General features: G+C 42.1%; 2 protein-coding genes across 10 annotated transcripts in view; both read left to right on the forward strand.

Moving 5' to 3' along the window:
* The window catches only part of LOC135507890 (syntaxin-binding protein 5-like), a 48,174-nt gene extending 41,119 nt beyond the window's left edge, over nucleotides 1-7,055 (forward strand). For all 8 annotated transcript variants that reach the window (XM_064927638.1, XM_064927641.1, XM_064927640.1 and 5 more), the window contains 6 exons: nucleotides 479-718; nucleotides 2,663-3,023; nucleotides 3,225-3,390; nucleotides 3,498-3,609; nucleotides 3,848-4,068; nucleotides 4,380-7,055. In XM_064927638.1, the coding sequence (XP_064783710.1) occupies nucleotides 479-718; nucleotides 2,663-3,023; nucleotides 3,225-3,390; nucleotides 3,498-3,609; nucleotides 3,848-4,068; nucleotides 4,380-4,421 (1,142 nt within the window). In that variant the 3' untranslated portion in view covers nucleotides 4,422-7,055. The remainder of the gene's footprint in view (nucleotides 1-478; nucleotides 719-2,662; nucleotides 3,024-3,224; nucleotides 3,391-3,497; nucleotides 3,610-3,847; nucleotides 4,069-4,379) is intronic.
* A 2,438-nt stretch (nucleotides 7,056-9,493) lies between these two features.
* Nucleotides 9,494-23,448, forward strand: part of LOC135507892 (SAM and SH3 domain-containing protein 1-like) — an 88,183-nt gene continuing 74,228 nt past the window's right edge. For both annotated transcript variants that reach the window (XM_064927646.1, XM_064927647.1), the window contains exon 1: nucleotides 9,494-10,648. In XM_064927646.1, the coding sequence (XP_064783718.1) occupies nucleotides 10,127-10,648 (522 nt within the window). In that variant the 5' untranslated portion in view covers nucleotides 9,494-10,126. The remainder of the gene's footprint in view (nucleotides 10,649-23,448) is intronic.

The raw sequence follows: 23,448 nt of genomic DNA on the forward strand, positions 1-23,448 counted from the left end.
CAAACTGCCACTCATATTGTAGTAAAGTAATCCCCTTGTCTCAAGTGTGGTACTGCATAAGGTAGTTTTTTTGTGAGGGAACGTTCCACATCGAGAATAGGCTTTCTTTAGGGAAATGGCCAGGGTGTTACTGTAGGTCAATTAGGCACTGAACTTATTTGTCAACATTTTTTGGAAAACACAATAACACGATCTCCGGTAATCTCTCGGTGATGAAAGGCCATGTGGTTTCTCTGGAATTTCCTTTATTTTGTGCTACGGTCGTTGGGTGGGTGTTTCATGTGCTGCTCCTAGTGTGCATTGTGAAGAAATTTGATGTTTTTTTCTCATTCTCTCTAGCTTGTATGCACCTCTGTGTCCCTGGGTTAAAACCACTCCTATTTTCCTTTTCCAATTCCTACTAAATCAAAGTATCCACTTTCATATTATCCCTCACTTCCCCTCTCTCTCTATTTGTCCTCTGTGGGCCGCCATCCAGATGCCAAGGACAGTTTGTTCAGCGGCTCGAGGAGCTCCAGTGTGACGAGTATAGAGCTGGAGTCCCGCGAGGCCATCTCCTCCTTCCACTTCAGTGAGAGTTTCCCCAGGAAGACAGACAGCAGTGGCAGTCCTAGCCTATGGGTGGGCACTACCCAGGGCACTGTTCTGGTTCTGGCCCTAAGCCTGCCACCCACAGGGGACCTGAGGCTTCAGCAACCTGTCAGAGTATCATCTTGTGGTCAGTGTGTTTGCACCCTATTCCATGTAGTGCACTACTTTTGACCGTGGCCCATATGGCAGCCACGGTAAGTTTTAATGACAAGACAATGAATGCTACTCAGGGCGCCAGTCCAACTTTTCAGGTCTCAGAGAAGGTTAATTAGTCACACGAGCCGGTTTACTGAACCATCTCTGTGGCAGAAGCATTACCACCACCGTCATTGTGGTGGCCGAATCTGGATGTAACCGGAAGGAATAGCTTGCGGCTACAAATGTTTCTTTGCGTTAAAGCAGTGGTTCCCATACTGTGGTTTGGGGACAACTAGTGGTGTACAAGGTTACTGCAGATTGTCAGCAAACTATATATATTAACACAAATATATACAGTGCATTCGGAAAGTATTCAGACCCCTTCTTCCACATTTTGTTACATTACGGCCTTATTCTAAAATGGATTAAATAAAACATTTTCCTCATCAATCTACACGCAATGCCCATAATGACAAAGCGAAAAAAGGTTTTTAGAAAGGTTTGCAAATGTATTAAAATAACAACACACCTTTTTATTTACGTAAATATTCATACTCCTTGTTATGAGACTAGAAACTGAGCTCAGGTGCATCCTGTTTCCATTGGTCATCCTTGAGATGTTTCTACAACTTTGATTGGAGTCCACCTGTGGTAAATTCAATTGATTGGACATGATTTGAAAAGGCACACAACTGTCTACAAGGTCCCATATTTGACAGTGCATGTCAAAACCCAAGCCATGAGGACGACGGAATTGTTCATTAGAGCTCCGAGACAGGATTGAGTCGAGTTACAGATCTGGGGAAGGATACCAAAAAATGTCTGCAGCATTGAAGGTCCCCAAGAACACAGTGGCCTCCGTAATTAATAAATGGAAGAAGTTTGGAATCACCAAGACTCTTCCTAGAGCTGGCCGCCCAGCCAAACTGAGCAATCGAGGGAGAAGGGCCTTGGTCAGGAAGGTGACCAAGAACCCGATGGTCACTCTGACAGAGCTCCAGAGTTCCTCTGTGGAGATGCAGCACCCCACCAATCAGGCCTTTATGGTAGAGTGGCCAGCCCCATTGGAGTTTGACAAAAGGCACCTAAAGAACTCTGACCATGAGAAACAAGATTCTCTGTTTTTCAGCGGCAGAGACTGGCAGACTACTCAGGATCGAGGGAAAGTTGAACGGAGCAAAGTACCAAGAGATCCTTGATGATAACCTCCTCCAGAGCGTTCAGGATCTCAGACTGGGGCGACAGTTAACTTTCCAACAGCACACAGCCAAGACAATGCAGGAGTGGCATCAGGACAAGTCTCTGAATGTCCTCGAGTGGCCCAGCCAGAACCCGGACTTGAACCCGACCAAACAACTCTGGGGAGACCTGAAAATAGCTGTGCAGTGAATCTCCCCATCCAACCTGACAGAGCTTGAGAGGATCTGCAGGGAAGAATGGGGGAAACTCCCCAAATACAGGTGTGCCAAGCTTGTAGCGTCATACCCAAGAAGACTCGAGGCTGTAATCGCTCCCAACGGTGCTTCAACAAAGTACTGAGTAAAGGGTCTGAATACTTATTTAAATGTGTTTTAAGTAGTTTTTTTAATGAATTTATAAAAACCCGTTTTTGCATTGTCATTATGGAGTATTGTGTGTAGATTGAGCGGGGGAAAATGTAATACATTTTAGATTAAGGCTGTAACATAACAAAATGTGTAAAAAGTCAAGGGGTCTGAATACCGTACTTTCCGAATATACAGTAATATATTTTTTGCATTTGTTTGTTTGCATTAGAGAAGGAGGGAGTGAGAAAATTCCTCAGAGGTCTAACCTGTTTCTGTTTTCCTGGTACTCTGATCAGACTATGGTGCAGCATAGCTCATAAAGCATTAGAAATGTGCTTGTAGTGCTTGTTATGAATGGAAATATATAACTTGCCTTTCTATCCCAGGTACTCTGGTCAGACTTAAAGGAGGTATCCTTACCATGGCTTTCCTTGACTCCCTTGGTGTGGTCCTCCCCCCTTCCTACGAGCCGTGGTCGGAGCCCAACCCTCAGGACGAGGAGGAGAAGGAGAAGGCGAGGCGGCGCAGGCTGGCCTCTCCACCCCCCACCCAGGAGGGTCAGGACAGCCAGTATGCTGTGGTGTGTTCAGAGAAACAGGCCAAAGTGGTGGGCCTACCCTCCCAGTCCTGCTTCTTCAAACACAACATCACAGAGAGCTCCTTTGTGCTGAGAGCTGACGTGGTGCAGATGGCTGCTGGACTCTGCCTCACCTGCTTCTGTGCTAATGGACACATCATGGCTCTGAGGTACTCTTAAAGGCCCAGTCTGTGGCACTGTATGTACTCTGAGGTACTCTTACTGTAACACAGACCTCTGGTGCTGTCTATGACTGATTGTGGCAGATGTTGTGTACTACAATGCCTACTTCAGTGCATTCATACTGTTTGTGTCTCTTGTTCAATCTTTGCCTCTCTCCCTGTCTTTCTCGCTCCTTCTCTTCCTTCCAGTCTACCCAGTCTCAGACCACTCCTGGATGTGAACTACCTTCCCCTGACAGACATGAGGATAGCCCGGACCTTCTGCTTCTCCAACCTGGGCCAGGCCATGTACCTCACCTCCCCCACCGAGATACAGAGAATCACATACAGCCAGGAGACCTGCGACAATCTACAGGTGTGTGTGTGTGTGTGTGAGTGAGAGATATCACGTTTTGTGTTTGTGGGTATGATAAATACTGTAGTTCTCTTTGACACGTACTGTTACATCGGCATCTTCTCTAGGAAATGATGGGAGAGTTGTTTACACCGATAGAGACACCTGAGGCTCCTAACAGAGGTTTCTTCAAGGGCCTGTTTGGGGGAGGGGCTCAGTCCCTGGATAGAGAAGACCTGTGTGAGTATCATCCCCATAGTACACCTCACCGTCAATATAAAACTTCTCATTTAACTGTGACTGACATTCTAGAGCATTTTGAGGGCACATCGGATTGATTTGGACATAGAATATGCTGTACAATATGTTTGGCATGTGTTTATTAATGGCACATTCTTATTGGACGTAGAGCTAATGGCATTGCAATGATGAAGCCTGTTTTGTTGGCACACTGGTCCTCTCCTTTTCTCCTCGACAGTTGGTGAGACGGCGGCGGGAAAGGCGTCTCGTAGCCTGGCGCAGCACATTCCTGGGCCCCAGGGCATGGAGGGCATGAAGGGGGCAGCCTCGGGAGTGGTGGGAGACCTGGCCCGTGCCCGGATAGCCCTGGACGAGAGGGGGCAGAAACTGGGCGAGCTGGAGGACAGAACCGCAGCTATGATGGCCAGCGCTGACTCCTTCTCTAAACACGCTCATGATGTAGGGAATATCCACCTGGTCATCTGTGAGGTGCAAACCTGGTGTCAACAAGTATTTGTTATCTTTCAAATACTTTGAGCTTTTGATTGATTCTGCCTTGAGTGCATGATGGACAGGGTTTTCACTTTCAAGAAACAATGAAGCTCAGCTAAAGTATTTGAAAGAAAATGAATACTACCCGAACCCAGGTTTGATGAGACGCCTGCCTTCTGTGACAGTGTTGTCAATATATATATATATATATAAATATATTTAACCTTTTATTTTATGAGTCTAGTACTCTCATCCTCTTCCTTCTTTTTCTCTCTCAGATGATGCTGAAGTACAAAGATAAGAAGTGGTATCAGCTTTGATTGCAGCGAGAGGAGACAGTGGGCCTCAGTTCTCTACTCACACCTCTTCATGTACAGGAGATGCAGCTCCTCCTCTTCTTCATCTCTCTGCAGGAGATGCCTTTCTCCTAGCAGCACAATATAACACTCTGCATTACCTCAGTCACCTGGTTACCAATGAAGAGGAGTAGACTAACAGACAGACAGACTTAGAAGGAACAGAGGAGGAAAGTTATTCTGGATGTTTCTATGTCATCTGAAAGAGATTATGTTCATTTCCTTAACACACCACAGGGGAGCCTAAATGTATGGGTGCTGCTCCTGTGTTTTATCAGTCATGTTCTCAGCTGCTTTGTTGTCCACAAGGTAAGACAATTCTACTCAAAATGAGCACCATTAGGTTGCCTGTGATTACCTGTGCAGTGTCCAGGTGAGGTGATGCCTGCTCTTCAGTGACAACCAATTGCAATGGACATCTAAGGGGAGTCTCCTCTGTGTGTGGAGGAAGCTCCATGGAAACCACAGTCAGTGGCACCAGCTCTCTGCTCTTGAAGTCTCAATATCTATAGCAATGTTGATGAAAGGATGAATCAGTGATTGATTCATCCCCTCTGTGTTTCGTCTCAAGTCATTCCTTTTTTTCCTACTGATTTGTGTCGTCTTTCATGCGAGTCATTATTTGAGACAGTTTGTTTTTCAGGAGTCCATCCACTCACTTAATTAACCATGAGTTTGATAGGTTATATTGATGGTGTGATAAGGACCTATCTTTTCTCCTACTTACAGTAGGCCTGGTTATACTTATTATCAGGGTTTGTTTTCCTATCAGATTTGTTTTGAAGCAGGAAGTCATACTATACAGTTCCCATGTTTGTTTACTGAAAGGTAAAAGTTGAACTGGTTGTGGAGAGTGAGTTATCAGCTGTTGCGTGTGCTGAGTGAAAATACTACAGGCTCTTACTGAACACTAGACAAAATTAAGTCTACATTAATATGACCAAAACGTGAAGGATTAGTATGTTGAAAACACTTTGCAGTTCTATCGTACTAAAGAGGTATGGCCTTAGAATGACGTGAGTGCCAGCTTTGTATTTTTGCTCTGGGCTCTTGATTGGCTGAGAGATAAGAGTTTAGAATTATGTACAACGGAATAGGGTGAAGTTGCCCCCTAGATGCTGATCTTGGGTCAGTTTAGCGTTTTCCTCACTAATGGTTAGGGGATAGGATTGTAGGAGGGGATTCTAGCTAATCCTAAATCTATACCTAGGGGATACCGAAAGGCCTACAACTCTTCCTCAACATACTACACAATGTGGTAATATTGCGGTACTGCATACAGTTTGGAGTCTTCTCACAATCCTTTGCGATACTGATTCTAATCGGACAATTTGATTCATACCACTCATGGCTTATTCATTTTAAATCGTTTTTAATGTTTAGAAAAGAAAGCATGTCTGTTCCATCACAAGGATACAGATATAAGCTAGCTGTCTTTGTATTCGTAGCATCAGTAGAAGATGTGACCAGGTGTCACTTGATGTGCGGTAAAACATTCTTTGGTCATTATTCTCTGAATCGACCGCTATTTTACAGACAACTCTCTTCCGCCTTTGCTTATCATGACGCGTATATGCTAACCTCTACCTATGTATGTGTATATATGTGTGCTTGTGAACGTACATATATTCAGATATGTGTATGGACACATATTTATACTTACAGTATATATTTTTCCTTAATGGTGTTTTTCAGCGTGATTTTTTTTTTGTTGCCCCGTGCAAGGAGATGCTGCCATTTGAGTTGAGGTAGACGCGTTTATTTTATGTTCTTGATTCCAAATAAGAGACTACAGATTGTTTTTACCCTCGCCAAAATCTGTAAATAAATGAGTAGTGCGACAAGACAACTGGAGACAAATCTGATAGTGTTGGTTCGGGAAAAATGACACAGTATCTGTCCAAATGGCACCCTATTCAAAAGTAGTGCACTACATAGGGAAAAGGGTTGCCATTTGGGACTCATGGGGGACAGGTCAGCAGCCATTTTATTTTCTGACGCCAAAGAGTTTAATTATACACTGTTGTCTTGTCTGTCCAAACTCCCAACAGTCTGGATGTGATAACTATAGACCATACTGTTTGGAACATGGTGGAACAGCTTCTCCATGCTTGTCACTCCCTAACCTTGTAACTTGACACATTAAATCATGTACCTGTGTGCAGAAGACCCAGAAAAAGTAGATTTTCTTTTGACCGGGTGTGTTATTTCTCGTACTACTGAGCTACATATATTGTAAAGAGCTGTTGTGTGATTTTGCACTGTTTTGCACCTTGAACCACTTGTTTTGTTTGTATTTTTTCTTGTTCATTTCTACGAGGGACCAAAATATGGGAACGTTAACTGTGTCATTTCCCAGTAATATACAGACTTGCATCACTTTCGGATTTGTTTTCATTGCCAGTTAATGATGTTCTAATAGATTTATATATTTGAAAAATTTTAATTTCAATATATTCCATATGAATACTTTTCATATAATTTAAGAAGAATAGAATGGTGCATTTTAAGACGACACATTTTTCTCCAAAACAATGGTTGTGTATATATTGCCCAATATTCAAACATGAAAATAAACATTTCTGGTGATCTATTAAATGTGTGCATCTCAGAATCTGATAGATCCAGTTTTTGGAAGATTATCTGTTGAGGGTGATTTCTCTGGATGGTTCCCAGTATATTTACATCCACTAGAAGCCATTCAGTCAGGTCACAACATATTTAAGGTTCTTGTTGTTCTCTTGCACTTAGGAGGATGCATGAACTTTTAATGTTTACAGACTTGAAAGAACCATGTATTCGATCTACGGTCTATTGCAACCTATCTTGATTGACCACAAATTCATGAAGTTTCTCATGATCAGAAATATTCATCAGTTGAGCTGAGTGTGGTAAATGTTTGTTTTTCCTCTGGAGTGTGAAAGACTATATTTATTTGCTCCTTGATATCTGTGATCCTTGGGACATCCCTACCCCATTTGAAGTTGACATTTTAAAATAGTAGGGTTTAGGGTATAGGGATGTCCCAATGATTCCAGATAGCAATAACCATATTTATTTGATGAGATACATGATTTTGTTTTCCTGTGTTCCCCATACTCCCCTTTCTTACCTAACAGATCAATTGCAACTGAAAAAATACTGTACACAAACTGCAACCAGGAGAGGCCAAAAGGTTTCTCAACCAACCAACCGCCATACTTGTATGGGATAAATAGCTGTGTAGTTACAATTTATTGTACAGTTTTATAAAACTGCAATTTCACATGGATGGATGTCTGAGTCTGAATTCATCTGCTGCCACAAACGATGTAGGAAGTATGTAGCTATATAGATACTTTTGGCTGTGTAGTCTGTGGACACCCCTTCAAATTTCAGCCACTGAGACATGCAATCTCCATAGACAAACATTGTCAGTAGAATGGCCCATACTGAAGAGCTCTGTGACTTTCAACGTGGCACTGTCATAGGATGCCACCTTTCCAACAAGTTAGTTTGTCTAATTTCTGCACTGCTAGAGATGCCCTGGGCAACTGTAAGTGCTGTTTTTGTGAAGTGGAAACGTCTACGAGCAACAACGGCTCAGACGCAAAGTGGTAGACCACACAAGCTCACAGAATGGGACCGCTGAAGCATGTAAAAATCATCTGTCCTCGGTTGCAACACTCACTACCAAGTTCCAAACTGCCTCCGGAAGAAACATCAGCACAAGAACTGTTCTCAGGGGATTCATGAGATGGGTTTCCATGGCCAAGCAGCCGCACACAAGCCTAAGATCACCATGCGCAATGCCAAGTGTCAGCTGGAGCGATGTAAAGCTCACCGCCATTGGAGTTGAATCACCCTTCCAACATCTGACAGTCCGATGGACAAATCTGGGTTTGGCAGATGCCAGGAGAACGCTACCTTCCCCAATGCATAGTGCCAAATGTAAAGTTTGGAGGAGGAAGATTAATGGTCTGGGGCTGTTTATCATGGTTTGGGCTAAGCCCCTTAGTTCCAGTGAAGGGAAATCTTAATGCTACAGCATACAATGACATTCTAGATGATTCCGTGCTTCCAACTTTGTGGTAATAGTTTGGGGAAGGCCATTTCCTGTTTCAACATGACAATACCCCCCTGCACAAAGAGAGGTCCATACAGAAATGGTTTGTTGAAATCTGTGTGGAAGAACTTGGCTGGCCTGCTCAGAGCCCTGACCTCAACCCCATCGAAAACCTTTGGGATGACTTGGAACGCCGACTGCAATCCAGGCCTGTTCGCCCAAAATCATTGCCCGACCTCATTAATGCTCTTGTGGCTGAATGGAAGCAAGTTCCCCAGCAAAGTTTCAACATATAGTGTATATTCTTCCCAGAAGAGTAAAGGCTGTTAAATTAATGCCCATTATTTTGGAATGAGATGTTTGATGAGCCTCACACACTTTTGGCCATGTAGTGTATTATTGTGTACTTGGAAAACAAATCCTATGAACTTATTTGTCTCAAGTGGTCTTTGTGGCTGTTAACTGATTGAAAATAAATGCCAAATATTTATGCAAGTTGGAATCAAGTGTTAAACAACATGAACGGCTATAATTGTTGGGTCAAGTAAATCAAAACAAATTATTTATAAGTTGGTTTCAATCAGGTGTGTCATCAGAGCAGGGCTGGAGCGAATGCCTGCACTCATATGCTCATTAAATGTTCTGTGTTTTAAGGGAAGATAAAACGTCTCTTGACAGGAATCATAAATCAGGCGTGGTACAACTCATTAAAAAATATATATATATTTGCAGCCTACTGATTCACTTCACTCGACAATTATTGCCTTAATTTTGTATAATTGATCCCAACTTTCATACAGTACTGCTTGGCAATGATTTACTTATTTTCAATCAGTCAGCTACGGTGTGTCGGACAGGGGCCGCTAGAGTACAGATAATTCTCACTGGTCATAAAACTACTCAGGCAGGCGCAAAGCGAATGCGTTTTGATTGAATGGAACTTTAGAGTCGAAAGCATACTCGACCGAAGAGAAAGTTCCATCGGGAGAGAGAGAGAGGATGCATTGAACCATGTGCTACAACAAATGTGTTAGTAGCTGTTGATAAGAAGCAGTGATAAATGAAAACCTTTTTAGCTCACATTAGGTTACCGTCTCGGATCCTCCTGAAGTTTGTAACTATATCGCGACTGAAAACTGCTGCAACGAAACGAACATAAGGTTGAAGAATAGAAACCGACTGATATTCAGCCTGTGTAGGCTTACACTTATTGCACAATTCCTTTGTCTTTTGAACCCGGTTGTGTTTTGCTTGGATATTATGTCAGGCGTTCTCGTTCTCGCCTGCTTGGATTAATTGATAACCACATGCACCTGCTTGGTTGGATTTTTGGAACCTCCACAACATGCAGGCCTATGAAACATTTAGGCAAAAAGGTTTATATTCTGAATCGTGAATGCACACGTCTTGGTCATTATTGAACACTAGTTGACTTGATTCCTTGGATCTTTCATAACTGGAATCATCTTTGCATGAGCCTGGAACGTTGGACCACTAATGACATAGCGGCCGCGGCATATGTTATGTCACAAGGATACCGCGCGCCCCTGTAGTTTACGTTTAGGAGAGAATACTATTTCTAACAGCATATGGATGGCATACATTGCTCATATCGGATATCAAAATGATGCGCACCGGCCCAAGCCTTGTCTTCGAGTGGCTACAGACTATTCAGGTGCCCCAATACTTGGAGGCGTTTGTGGACAATGGCTACGATGATTTGGAAGTTTGTAAACAAATTGGGGACCCCGATCTTGACGCCATAGGGGTACACGCACGGCACCACCGACAAAAAGTACTCAACGCGGTGAAGAAGTTAAGAGAGGAGGACAAGAAAAAAGCTCCCGGTCTTTACTTCACCCTCGAGCCTCTGAACCCCTCTCTCCCTCTCCCCTTGTTGGGCACCAGCACCAAGCTCATCACAGATTGCGAGAATGACTTCCAGTGGTCAAGGTTATGGACAGAATCCAATCAGGAGGAGGTTGGAAATGGAGGTCACCAACCATCATCTTGTTCAACAAACCACAATCTAAGTTTAACTGATGATTGTGAAGAGTTGGTGGCCAATCCCAAACTGAAGGTCTTGATCAGGGATAAATTTGTGAAAGATGGAGTCAACCACAATGAGCTGCCATACACCTATAAGGTAGGCTCCTATTTGTCATTCACAATGTTGATTACTATAAGGATTTGTTCAGAGACTGTCACATACAATTACACACTCTTCCCTCTGGGCTTGCTGTGATGAATAGTATGGCCAATTTCTTTGATGGTGCTGTCTACCATCAATTCTGCTCACTCTTCCAGTCAGGATAACTCTCACTTGTTTGAAGTCTGTGACAGGCAGTCGGAGGACTTTAATATGCATATATTTAGAAAATATATTTACTCAAATGATTTTGGTCCTATATGTCTGACCGGACACCTGCTAAAGCAATCTTCCATTGTCCGAGGTAATTTCATTTAAGTCCTATGGTGAAACGTTACTGCCCTGGCTAGGGTAATAAGCTCATATCCTTCAGACTCTGACAGCTGTCAATGTTACCTAACAGTATTTTTTTACTGTGGGTGGACCTAATGGCTTCCATTGTGGAGGAGTCTGACTCCATAGAGAAATACAATGCCTTCAGGCTTTTTCCACATTTTGTTACAGCCTGAATTTAAAATGGAATACATGTAGATTTTTTTTATTGTCACAGGCCTACACACAATAACCCAGAATGTCGAAGTGGAATTGTTTTTGAAATGTATACAAATAATGAACGGAAATGTCTTAAGTCAATAAGTATTCAACCCCTTTGTTATGGCAAGCCTAAATAAGTTCAGGAGTAAAAATGTGCTTAACAAGTCACATAAGTAGCATGGACTCACTCTGTGTGCAATAATAGCGTTTAACATTATTTTTGAATGACTACCTCATCTCTGTAGCCCACACACACAATTATCTGTAAGGTCCCTCTGTCGAGCAGTGAATTTCAAATGGATTCATCCGCCAGGACCAGGGAGGTTTTCCAATGCCTCGCAAAGAAGGGCACCTATTGGTAGATATTTTATATTTCCATTTGAGAATGGGGAAGTTATTAATTACTCTTTGAATGGTATATCAATACACCCAGTCACTACAAAGATACAGGTGTCCTTCCTAACTCAGTTGCCGGAGAGGAAGGAAACCGCTCAGGGATTTCACCATGAGGCCGATGGTGACTTTAAAACAGTTACTGAGTTTAATGGCTGTGATAGAAAACTGAGGATGTATCAACATTGTATTTGCTCCACAATCATAATGTAATTGACAGAGTAAAAAGGGAGCCTGTTAAGAATAAAAAATATTTCAAAACATGCATCCTGTTTGCAATAAGGCACTGAAGTAAAACTGCAAAAAAATATCATAATGAGTGTGATTTCCTGGATCGGCGAGCCAGGCACGGCTGTCCAAAATGTCTCTTCTCCTCCAAAAAGTCGTATTGGAGCTGAGCTGTGTCACAACAGATTAAGAAGGCATGCTTCGACTACAGTCTCAGGCAGCATTCTATAGAATGTCCAGAGAACACAGCGCATCAGCTACTTTGTGTTGGTTTCCTTTTTACGGTCTTTAGCTCCTCTCTGAAAAGATTACATTTGATTTAAAATATATATATATATTGTACTATGGCTCAGAGTTTTCACATTGCAATCTGTATTATGTAACATGTTATGCCACCACACACACAAGTAAAATTAAACTCATTCTAAATCCGACTTGGATAATCAGTATTTTCCAAACTACAGTGCCACTAATAAGTGAATTGATTATTATCCATATGCATGCAGAACTGTGCAGCTGCTCTGCACGCATTTTAAGACGATGTTGTACTTTTGTGCTCCGATTCTCTGCTACATGCCCATAATGTTCATGAAAGATTCAGGGGCTACAAACTGCTAAGTGCAGAGAGGCACTTTGTGACTCACTACTGACCTTTTGTATGGAAGCACAGGCAAACAGATTGAGGTTTATCTGACTGAAAATATACTGAACAAAAATATAAATTCAAAATGTGAAGTGTTGGTCCCATGATTCATGAGCTGAAATGAAAGATCTCAGAAATGTTCTATACGCACAAAAAGCTTATCAACTTTTGCACAAATTTGTTTGCATCCCTGTTCGTGATAATTTCCCCTTTGCCATGATAATCCATCCACCAGACAGGTGTGGCATATCAAGAAACGGATTAAACGGCATGCTCATTACACAGGTGCACTTTGGGCTGTGGACAATAAAAGGCCACTCTAAAATTTGCAGTTTTGTCACAACACAATACCGCAATTGGCATACTGTCTGCAGGAATGTCCACCTGAGCTGTTGCCAGAGAATTGAATGTAAATTTCTCTACCATAAGCCATTTGAATGTCGTTTTAGAGAATTTGGCAGTATGTCCAACCGGCCTCAACTGCAGACCACGTGTGACCAGATCAGGACCTTCACATTCCTTTTGTGGGGAATAACTCATTTTGATTGGCTGGGCCTGGCTCCCCAGTGGCTGGGCCTATGCCCTCACAAATCAACCCATGTCTGCGTGCCTGCCCAGTCATGGGAAATCCATAGATTAGGGCCTAATGAATTTACTGAACTGTAACTCAGTAAAATTGTTGCATGTTGCGTTTTATATTTTTGTTGTTTCAAAGCAGCACAGACAGTTTAGTTAGATTAATCATTGGCTGACCTGATCAATTCCGCAGAGGGTTTTATATCAATACATTAAAAGGGAACAAACAGGAAAATAGTGGAGAAATGGAAGGGGCAGAGATGATAGGAACCAGAGGCTATGGCAAAAATATGTTTTCCATGTCTGCCATAATCACAGCATCTGTGGGAATTTGAGTATGATACCCTAATTGATTAGATTTAACAGTAGTGTGCTATACAATGTTTGTTTTGACCTACATTGTTGATATAACCGTTAACTCTGGCATTGTTTGCTCTTTCATATATCTGCTGATATCAAACTGGCATTTGGAAAAGGACAGCCAGAGCTTGATCCATGGGCTGTTGATAGCTTTTTGGAATCGAGTCCTTTCAGGTCAGCAGTTTAATTCCATTAAGTTGGGTGATGCAGATATAGGCTACAGGCCAGGTAGAATGATTCATGCTTTCTACAACCAGAGGAGGAACCGTAGAATCATTAAAATTGTAGAATTAGAATCATTCTATGCAAGGGGCTGTATTGGGGATAAAGGGATCAATCAGAACTGTTTTACCAGAGTAATAATGCATGCGATTAGTGTTATTATAGTTATGCATGGTAATAGCGTTGTTATTACACAGTGAGAATGGATCTTATTACAAGCCGATCTGACGGCATTATCAAGAGCTGGTTTGGAGACTGTCCTAATTTGATAATTGAAAAATGGGTCTGTATGCTGTAATTGCCTAAAACCTTTGCCTTGTTTCGATATGTGTTCCATAGCAGCACGGCACGATCAATCCTAACTAACTGAGCCCTTCAGTGTTTTGCCTGCCTGGCTACGTTCCAAATGGCACCCTATTCCCTTTTTTAGTGCACAAATTTTGATCAACGAGTCTGGGGGGGATGACAATTAATACAATTAGGCCCTCATAAACGACTTAACTACTGCCTGGGGCCTGGAATAGACATTGTGTCTTATAGAAAATGACAAGCATTAGAGGCTATTTAAAGTATAGCTGTAATCTATGTCCATATAATACGATTGCAGCCTCAGGCTCGACTTTCTCACAGTGACGTTAATTTATGCTGGAATTCTTAGCTACAGTAGGTATTTCTCTCTTTACTATATTGACAAAGACAATATTTAGAGAAATAAGAACTCGTGAGTCATGAAATGTATCTTGCACAGTTGAGGTTTTAGCAGAACCATTTAATGTGGCCTAGTTGGTTGTCTGTTTTTAACAGATTTTTCTTCTTTGTTTTGGCTGGTGTTTTACAAGGATCCAACAAAGTACATCATGAGATTTCTCTGAATTCACATAGAAAATGTGCCTTTTGTCATTCTAATGTGAGGCAGCATATGGTAAGTTTTGTCCCACCAGACTCCTGGTGGGACGTGCGTATTCCCCCTTTCTCTCTGTTACAACAATGGGGCACATTACCCAAGAACCCCTCTGCTCCACTGGACTGGCAGTCTGACACATTCTTAGAACAGAGTGGCTAACAACAGTTCCACTACCATAGAATTAGAATGAGTTCTATAACTTCTAAAGCCCTGCTCCGGAAGGATTGGCCTGGTTTGCCCTTCGAGGCTCGCAAGACAAGCAGAACCAGCAGGCTCTTTTGGACAGTCTGGCCCAAGATAAAGCCAAGCTGAATAGGAGCTCAAACGGACAAAGCTCTATAGAAACAGACAGATGTCTCTGTCTTTGTTACAAAAAAATACAGTATTAAATGGACTGTTTGTCTCTCATGCATTCCTTAAAACAATTGACTACTTGGCTATACTGTGCTATATGTGAGAGTTGGGCGGTATCCAGATTTCCTTAACTTCATACTGTGCCTGCTCCATCCCAGGCTATACACTGGGGTCACTTAGAAATGTCCTTGTTTTGTAAATAAAAGCTTCTTTTTTTGTCAGAAATACAGTGTAGACATTGCTAATGTTGTAAATGACTATTGTAGCTTGAAACGGCTGATATTAATAGAATATCTTCAGAGGCGTACAGGGGCTTGTTATCAGCAACCATCACTCCTGTGTTCCAATGGCACGTTGTGTTAGCTAATCCAAGTTTATAATTTTAAAAGGCTAATTGGTCATTAGACAACCCTTTTGCAATTTTGTTAGCACAGCTGAAAATGGTTGTTCTGATTTTAAAGAAGCAATAAAACTGGCCATTAGACAGGTTGAGTATCTGGTGCATCAGCATTTGTGGATTCGATTAAAGGCTCCAAATGGCCAGAAACAAAGAACTTTCTTCTGAAACCCTTCAGTCTAGTTTTGTTCTGAGAAATTAAGGCTATTCCATGTGAGAAATTGCCTCTTCACTGCTGATGTTGAGCCTGGTGTTTTGCGGGTACTATTTAATGAAGCTGCCAGTTGAGGACTTGTGAGGCATCTGTTTCTCAAACTCGACACACTAATGTAGTTGTCCTCTTGCTCAGTGGTGCACCGAGGCCTCCCACTCCTCTTTCTATTCTGGTTAGAAACAGTTTGCGCTGTACTGCGACGGGAGTAGTACACAGCATTGTACGGGATCTTCAGTTTCTTGGCAATTTCTCGCATGCCATCAATTGCCTTCATTTCTCAGAACAAGAATAGACTGACGAGTTTCAGAAGAAAGTTCTTTGTTTCTGGCCATTTTGAGCCTGTAATCGAACCCACAAATGCTGATGCTTCGGATACTCAACAAGTCTAAGGAAGGCCAGTTACGAGCATGCAGATAAGGTTCCCTGAGACTGTTTCTGACAGTTTGTGCAGAAATTCTTTGGTTGTGCAAACTCAGTTTCATAAGCTGTCCGGGTGGCTGGTCTCAGACGATCCCGCTAGTGTAGAAGCAGGATGTTGAGGTCCTGAGCTGTCGTGGTTATATGTGGTCTGCGGTTGTGAGGCCGGTTGGACTTACTGCCAAATTCCCTACAACGACGTTGGAAATTCTGGCAACAGCTCAGGTGGACAATCCTGCAGTCAGCATGCCAATTGCATGCTCCCTCGACTTGAAACGGTGTGGCATTGTGTTGTGTGACAAAACAGCACATTGCAGTGACCTTTTTATTGCCCCCAACACAAGGTGCATCTGTGTAATGATTATGCTGTTGATGGATGGGTTATTTTGGCAAAGGAGAAATGCTCACTAACAGGGATGTAAACATTCGTTAACAGAATTTGAGAAAATACATTTTTTGTGCGTATGGAACATTTCTGGAATCTTTTTTTAGCTCATGAAACATGGGAGCCACACTTTACATGTTGCATTTATATTTTTGTTCATAGTTTACAATTGTCTGGATAATTATCTGTCTGTGTGCAGGTCATTAATCTACATCGATTTGAATCACAGACTAGGACTATTGTAAAACCTGGAAGTGGGTCTTGTGGTCTACAGCACAATAAGCTTCCTGCTGGGTCTCTAATGCAGTAACGTTAAGGAAATGTATAAATAAAGACTTTTTATCTGTTATGGCCACGGATACATACATACATTGGTCCATTCCCTCTGTAAGTAATGTTTTGAATTACAGCATATGTGTTTTAAAAGCCCAAATACTTTAAGTTCTGTACATTTATGTCTGCTTCAATCCTCTAGAGTGGTCGTCTGGTCAGTCTGTAATCCTCTAGAGTGGTCGTCTGGTCAGTCTGTAATCCTCTAGAGTGGTCGTCTGGTCAGTCTGTAATCCTCTAGAGTGGTCGTCTGGTCAGTCTGTAATCCTCTAGAGTGGTTGTCTGGTCAGTCTGTAATCCTCTAGAGTGGTCGTCTGGTCAGTCTGTAACATTGCCTCACTACCCTGCAGACACATCAGTGCAAAAAATCTAGATCTCAATGGCCTTGCAGCACAGTGACTGACTGGTATTTAGTATCTCTAGTAGTACTTCACTATCCCTTTACTGACATTAACAGCTATAAATAGACCTGCTGTATATAGATTAATGCATATTTCTGTCAGACTAGAGTACACTGAAGGTCAGGTCAACTATATAATGTAGGTCATAGTCAGTGCCCTATGGAAGTCGGGTGAGGTTGTTCAATAGACTACTATCTCAGTCTAAATATAACTTAGCTCAGTCTTGTTAATTGCAATCCACTTTTCTGAATCAGTAGTGAACAATTGAGGGATTAGGGTGCCATTTGAGATGCAGTCCTTGTTTTCTGCTAGTTGTATATTCCTGCTGGCTGCTAAGTCTACCCATAGTTAGCAACTTATTGGCCACCAGCTGTTTTAGTCCCAAGGAGCTCTCCCCCTGTCTTCACATCCCCTCCTCCTATAGTTGAGGGTTATAGCCAGACCCTCCCCTCTTCACATCCTTCTCTTATAGGTGAGGGTCATAGCTAGCCACCCTATTCACATCCCTCTCTATAGTCTTGTCTCCAAGGCCCAGACTACAACCAGCTGCCAGCCCCAGTGTGGTTCCAGTGATGGCGCTCTCCTTCTCCCCATATAGTGAAGGGTCACAGCCAGGCCACCGCTGTAATAGTGCATTTGAAGCCTGCTATAATGACCTTGCTTAAGTTCCACAACTGACTTACACTTTTTCTCTCCCTCCCTCAACAATTTTTAGGATTGGACATTTTCAGGGGGTGGATGGGGGGTTAGAGTTCATCATTTATTTAATTAGGGAGTCACCATTGAGACCAATGTCTCTCTTACGAAGGAGCCCTGCATAAATAATTTCATAAAATATATTTAAAAAATGAATACAATATAACCCAAGTCAAATACAGCACAACAAACAAATGTACACAACAGTCAACTAAAGTGAATAGTAGTATAGAGGGAATTACGTTTTTTTTTTTGTCAGTGGAGCAGAGGGGAACAGCCTCTACTGCAGCCTGAGTCCATACTGCAGATCAAGTACCATTACTCTTGTGCAGACTACACTCTTTCATTTCCACACATTAGTCTCGTTTTATTTATTTTACAAGGTATTACATTATTGGTGAGTTTAATATTGGAGTGCATTTTGTTTTATAATGTATAAGAAAAATAGGTGGTAAGATGAGTCACGGAATGTATATGTAGGAAGTAACAAAAATGTAAATGTTTTACTTGAACTTACATGACACTTCACCCTTTCTATTTGAACCTTATCCAGTGGTCTCGCATCTGTTTCTGTTCAAGCCCCTGGGAAGATGGTGATTTCCAATGTGCAAATGTAATTTGCAGTTCTAAATTAACTTCTGAGTTGTCTTTGCGTGCATCCTTCTATGCTTCTCCTTACCCACCCAAGGTGAAATGGAATTATGCTGTTACGGTGTGCATCCTTCTATGCTTCTCCTTACCCACCCAAGGTGAAATGGAATTATGCTGTTACGGTGTGTGTACTATATTGGTGGAAAAGAAAATTGGGTAAGTAACCCTGTCACACACAAGACAAGATAATCCGTACCTATGTTTCCTTCCAATTGGCTACATATTCTCATGCGAATATTCTATCATCCGCATAAAGAAGATATGCGAATATTCCCACCGGTGGTGTTTCCGCCAAACTCACTTAGGTTAATAATCAGTGCGTGATGAAATAGTGATGAAATAGTATGCGCAAAATTTACTTTTTTGCTCAAGTTTTCATTTACTGAATAAAAAGCGCTGGAAACCCATTTCAACTCTACGGATAGTTTTGTTACATACTGTTACGTTAATAAATAGCAAATGTGCACATTTTTGTCTTAGCATGCGCGCTCCAACCAACAGTTTGCAGATACAGTAGGCTGTGCGGGTATACACGGCTCAAATATTATGGGTAAGAGCGAGAATATTCGTCAAACTGCAGTCAAACGTCGATCATCATAGCAGCAGAATCAGACCCTCGATTTCTATTCGAAAGGAGCATCAAGCTCATCGCCATGCACTCTCACCACCATGTGAAATTTGTTACCCCTTTCATCTGTAGTTTAAAACTGCGTGGTTTCCAGAGTCGTAGTGGGAGGACCACACACCATATCATCGTGTGAATCAAAGTTTACTTCAATATGATGGTTATGATAGGCGATCAATATTTGCACATTAAAGGCGTTTCCAGCTACATTTTTTCCCCACGTCATTTTGGACACAAAAAGATCCTACCGTGTCGAACTAACAAATTATCTGTCGGCATATCTAAAGTTCTACCGAAACGTACTTTTTCCATCACCGCTGTAGTGAGATTTTGTTTGTTTGTTGTTGCCTAAAAACACATGGGGGGGGTAGGATGTCTTACTTTCACGATTCATCCAGGTATATATCTGCATGTCTTTGGGTTATGATATTTGCGCGTCTAACTTTCTCACTCATTACTCACAGTATCATCTGTAATCATGGTAACATCCACATAGTGTAGAAGGGATTAGAAACACATTACATTCTTATTTACAATAAAAGTGACTCAAATGACACAATACATTATTTACCATTCATTTCTATTGGGCACAAAATAATAAAACGTAACAAAATAAACAGCAAATGCATCCAACAATTTTGTGAAGCTCACAAGCTTGATCTAGTCATTGCGTGCTATGAATATGAGACAAATACTTAAATTTACTTGTGTATTAAAGTAATAAAGTTTTCCCAATACTTTTGGGGGAGGGGGCGCTATTAACAAAGTGGTGTAATTTCTAAATGGTTCACCTGATATGGATGAAAATACCCTCAAATTAAAATGACAGTCTGCATTTCAACTTCAGTCATTGTGTCATTTCAAACCCAAAGTGCTAGATTTGAAGTATTCCCCAACGTTTTATTTTGTATTGCCTCTTCACTGTATAACAGGGAAAATCCATATTTATGAACACAACACTATTTTTTGAGGTTTGCCATAGTACATTATATTGAAAACGTTTTTTAATGACTAGATTACTAATCTACTACCTTCCCGGAAAATCCCACCCACAATAAGTAATTGACCCTACCAACTCTGACAAAATTTATTTAATATTAACAGAACAGCACTGCATACATAATGTAATTGTGTTTTGTTCTAAACCACACATTCTGAAAAATCAGGTAGCCTACCTTGACAATCTTGCTTTTAAGATCAGAGAAAATCAAAGGATTTTACATTTAAGAAATCTGTTGCCTGCAGGATACTATTGACTATTTCCCCCTTTTAATTTTTAAATTTTTTATTTTACCCCCTTTTTCTCCCCAATTTCATGGTATCCAATTGTTAGTATCTTGTCTCATCGCTACAACTCCCATACGGGCTCGGGAGAGACTTAGGTCGAAAGTCATGCGACCTCCGAAATGCAACCCAACCAAGCCGCACTGCTTCTTAACACAGTGCGCATCCAACCTGGAAGCCAACCGCACCAATGTGTCGGAGGAAACACTGTGCACCTGACGACCTTGGTTAGCGTGCACTGCGCCCGGCCCGCCACAGGAGTCGCTGGTGCGCAATGAGACAAGGATATCCCTACCGGCCAAGCCCTCCCTAACCCGGACGACGCTAGGCCAATTGTGCGTCGCCCCACGGACCTCCCGGTCACGGCCGGCTGCGACAGAGCCTGGGTGCGAACCCAGGGTCTCTGGCAGTGCCCTAGACCACTGCGCCACCCGGGAGTCCCTATTTCACCCTTTTTTTTATATTGCTATTCTGTTTTTAATAGTGGCATTTTGAACAGCCACGTTGAGTAAGCTATATCTGACAGCAAATGGTGAAGAACAAGAATGTTGTTTTATCGAGATACAAATATCCTGGGCTTTTTCATTTGGCGCATATGCGCATACAGACCACTGCATAAAAAGGCACATTTACGGGTTCAACACACTAGTGCACAATTCCAAAAATGTACTGTTTCTGGGAAATTTGTGGGCACGTGTTCGGGCCTTCGTGTCCTATAAATCTCAGATAACGGACCACCTTTGTGTATGGATGTGTAATATGTCCGGAAACAGTTCAGTAAATCCTGAGAGAGGACCACACACATCCACCCACTTACCAGAACCTATCTTGAAATTCCAGTGCTTTGTCTTTGACGTCAGTTGCAATACATCTCCGTCCATGTCCCTCCCGTAAATGGCTGTGTACTTGCTCAAGGCTGGGCATACTTATTCGCCTCATTGAATGCTAATGCTTGCCTTGGTGGCTGTCACTGGTGTATTGAAAACACAATTATTAAAAGACAGAATTACAGTGAATTAATGAATGACTTTTAATTATTATCTTCACACCAGGATTCCTTCACCTTTTCAGAAATGTAATTCAAGCACCACTATGGTTTTTCCAGCACCTCACAACATCGCTATACTAAAACAATACAAACAATACACTTCTTGAAGGATGACTTTCAGTAGAGCAAGAGAATGTGGGTAATAGCATCTGAATTTAAGCTGAGCTGAGCCTGAAACTAAAAGTAACTCCTGCCAGTACTCTGATTCTTTTGAAAACACTTTAATCTTTTGAATGTTGTGCTTACCTGCTTAAATGTCTTAAAGGGGGGTGGGTGTTCTACCGCATGGAGGAATATGAACAGGCCTATTCAAAGATCAACTAAAGTATTTTCAAAAGACTCCAGCACAATACTGACAGTAGCCATCCAGCTTGGCCCAGAGCGAGTCTCCATTTGGGGTGCTATAGTGTTGGGTTGAGGGGTCCATGAGATATAAACTCTCCAGACATGATCCGTGTGGTGTGTCTCGCGAAGTCGCTTTGGTCCCTCTCCAAGCAGCGCTGTAGTTCTTAAATAAGGGCAGTGAGGGAGGACCACACTCCGGAAGTAGGGACGTGACGAACCACACTGCTTGACGATTTTGCAGGCCATTATTTTCATCACTCATCAGGTCCACATTAACTGCTCACCAAATGTCTCTCTCATTGTCTGCAAGCACTCTTCATCGTGCATCTCGAACCAATAGAACACAGTAAACAAAGGCATCAGTCTCAAGTAATATATCTTTATCCCACCAACATCAGATTGAGAGACGGTAAAAGAGGAATTCCAACCTTTTGACATTTCACTTACCTTGATTGTACTTCCCCAAACAGTTTTTCTTATATCTTGTGAAGATTATTGGACTATTGTGAAAACAACATTCAACGACTGGACACACCCCTACTCATTCAATAGTTTCCCTTTATTTTTACTATTTTCTACATTGTAGAATAATAGTTAAGATATCAAAACTCTGAAATAACACCTATGGAATCATGTAGTAACCAAAAGAGTTAAACAAATAAACATGCATGCTACATTTGAGATTCTTCAAAGTATCCACCCTTGATGACTGCTTTGCACAGTCTTGGTATTCTCTCAACCAGCTTCATGAGGAATGCTTTTCCAACAGTCTTGAAGGAGTTCCCACATATTCTGGGCACTTGTTGGCTGGTTTTCCTTCACTCTGCAGTCTAACTCATCCCAAACCATCTCAATTGGTTTGAGGTCAGTGATTGTGGAAACCAGGTCATCTGATGCAGCACTTATTACTCTCCTTCTTGGTCAAATAGCCCTTACACAGCCTGGATGTGTGTTGGGTCATTGTCCTGTTGAAAAACAAATGATAGCCCCACTAAGCCCAACCCATCCTGGTTAAGAGTGCCTTGAAATCGAAATAAATCACTGACAGTGTCACCAGCAAATCACCTCCTACACCATCACACCACCACCTCGATGCTTCAAGGTGGGAACTACACATACAGCGGTCATCTGTTTACCTACTCTGCATCTCATGAAGACATGGCGGTTGGAAACACAAATCTCACATTTTGACTCATCAGGCCAAAGGACAGATTTCCACCGGTCTAATATCCATTGCTTATGTTTCTTCGACCAAGCAAGTCTCCTCTTCTTATTGGTGTCCTTTAGTAGTGATTTCTTTAAAGCAATTCGACTATGAAGGCTTGATTCACACAGTCTCCTCTGAACAGTTGATGTTGATGTCTGTTACTTGAACTCTGAAGCGCTTATTTGGGTTGGAATCTTAGGTGCAGTTAACTCCTATCTTATCCTCTGCATCAGAGGTAAGCAACACTGAAGCATGCATGAGAGCACCAGCTGTTCTGGATGACTGTGTGTGAACGCTCTCAGTAACCGATGTGAGCAAGACCTTGAAACAGGTCAACATTCACAAAGCCGCGGGGCCAAATGGATCACCAGGACGTGTACTCAAAGCATGCGCAGACCAACTGGCAAGTGTCTTCACTGACATTTTCAAACTCTCCTTGACTGAGTCTGTAATACCTACATGTTTCAAGCAGACCACCATAGTCCCTGTGCCCAAGGAAGCGAAGGTAACCTTCCAAAATGATTACCACACCTTAGCACTCACGTCGGTAGCCATGAAGTGCTATGAAAGGCTGGTCGAGGCT

This window comes from Oncorhynchus masou, chromosome 21, assembly GCF_036934945.1.
Source record: "Oncorhynchus masou masou isolate Uvic2021 chromosome 21, UVic_Omas_1.1, whole genome shotgun sequence".
NCBI lineage: Eukaryota > Metazoa > Chordata > Actinopteri > Salmoniformes > Salmonidae > Oncorhynchus > Oncorhynchus masou.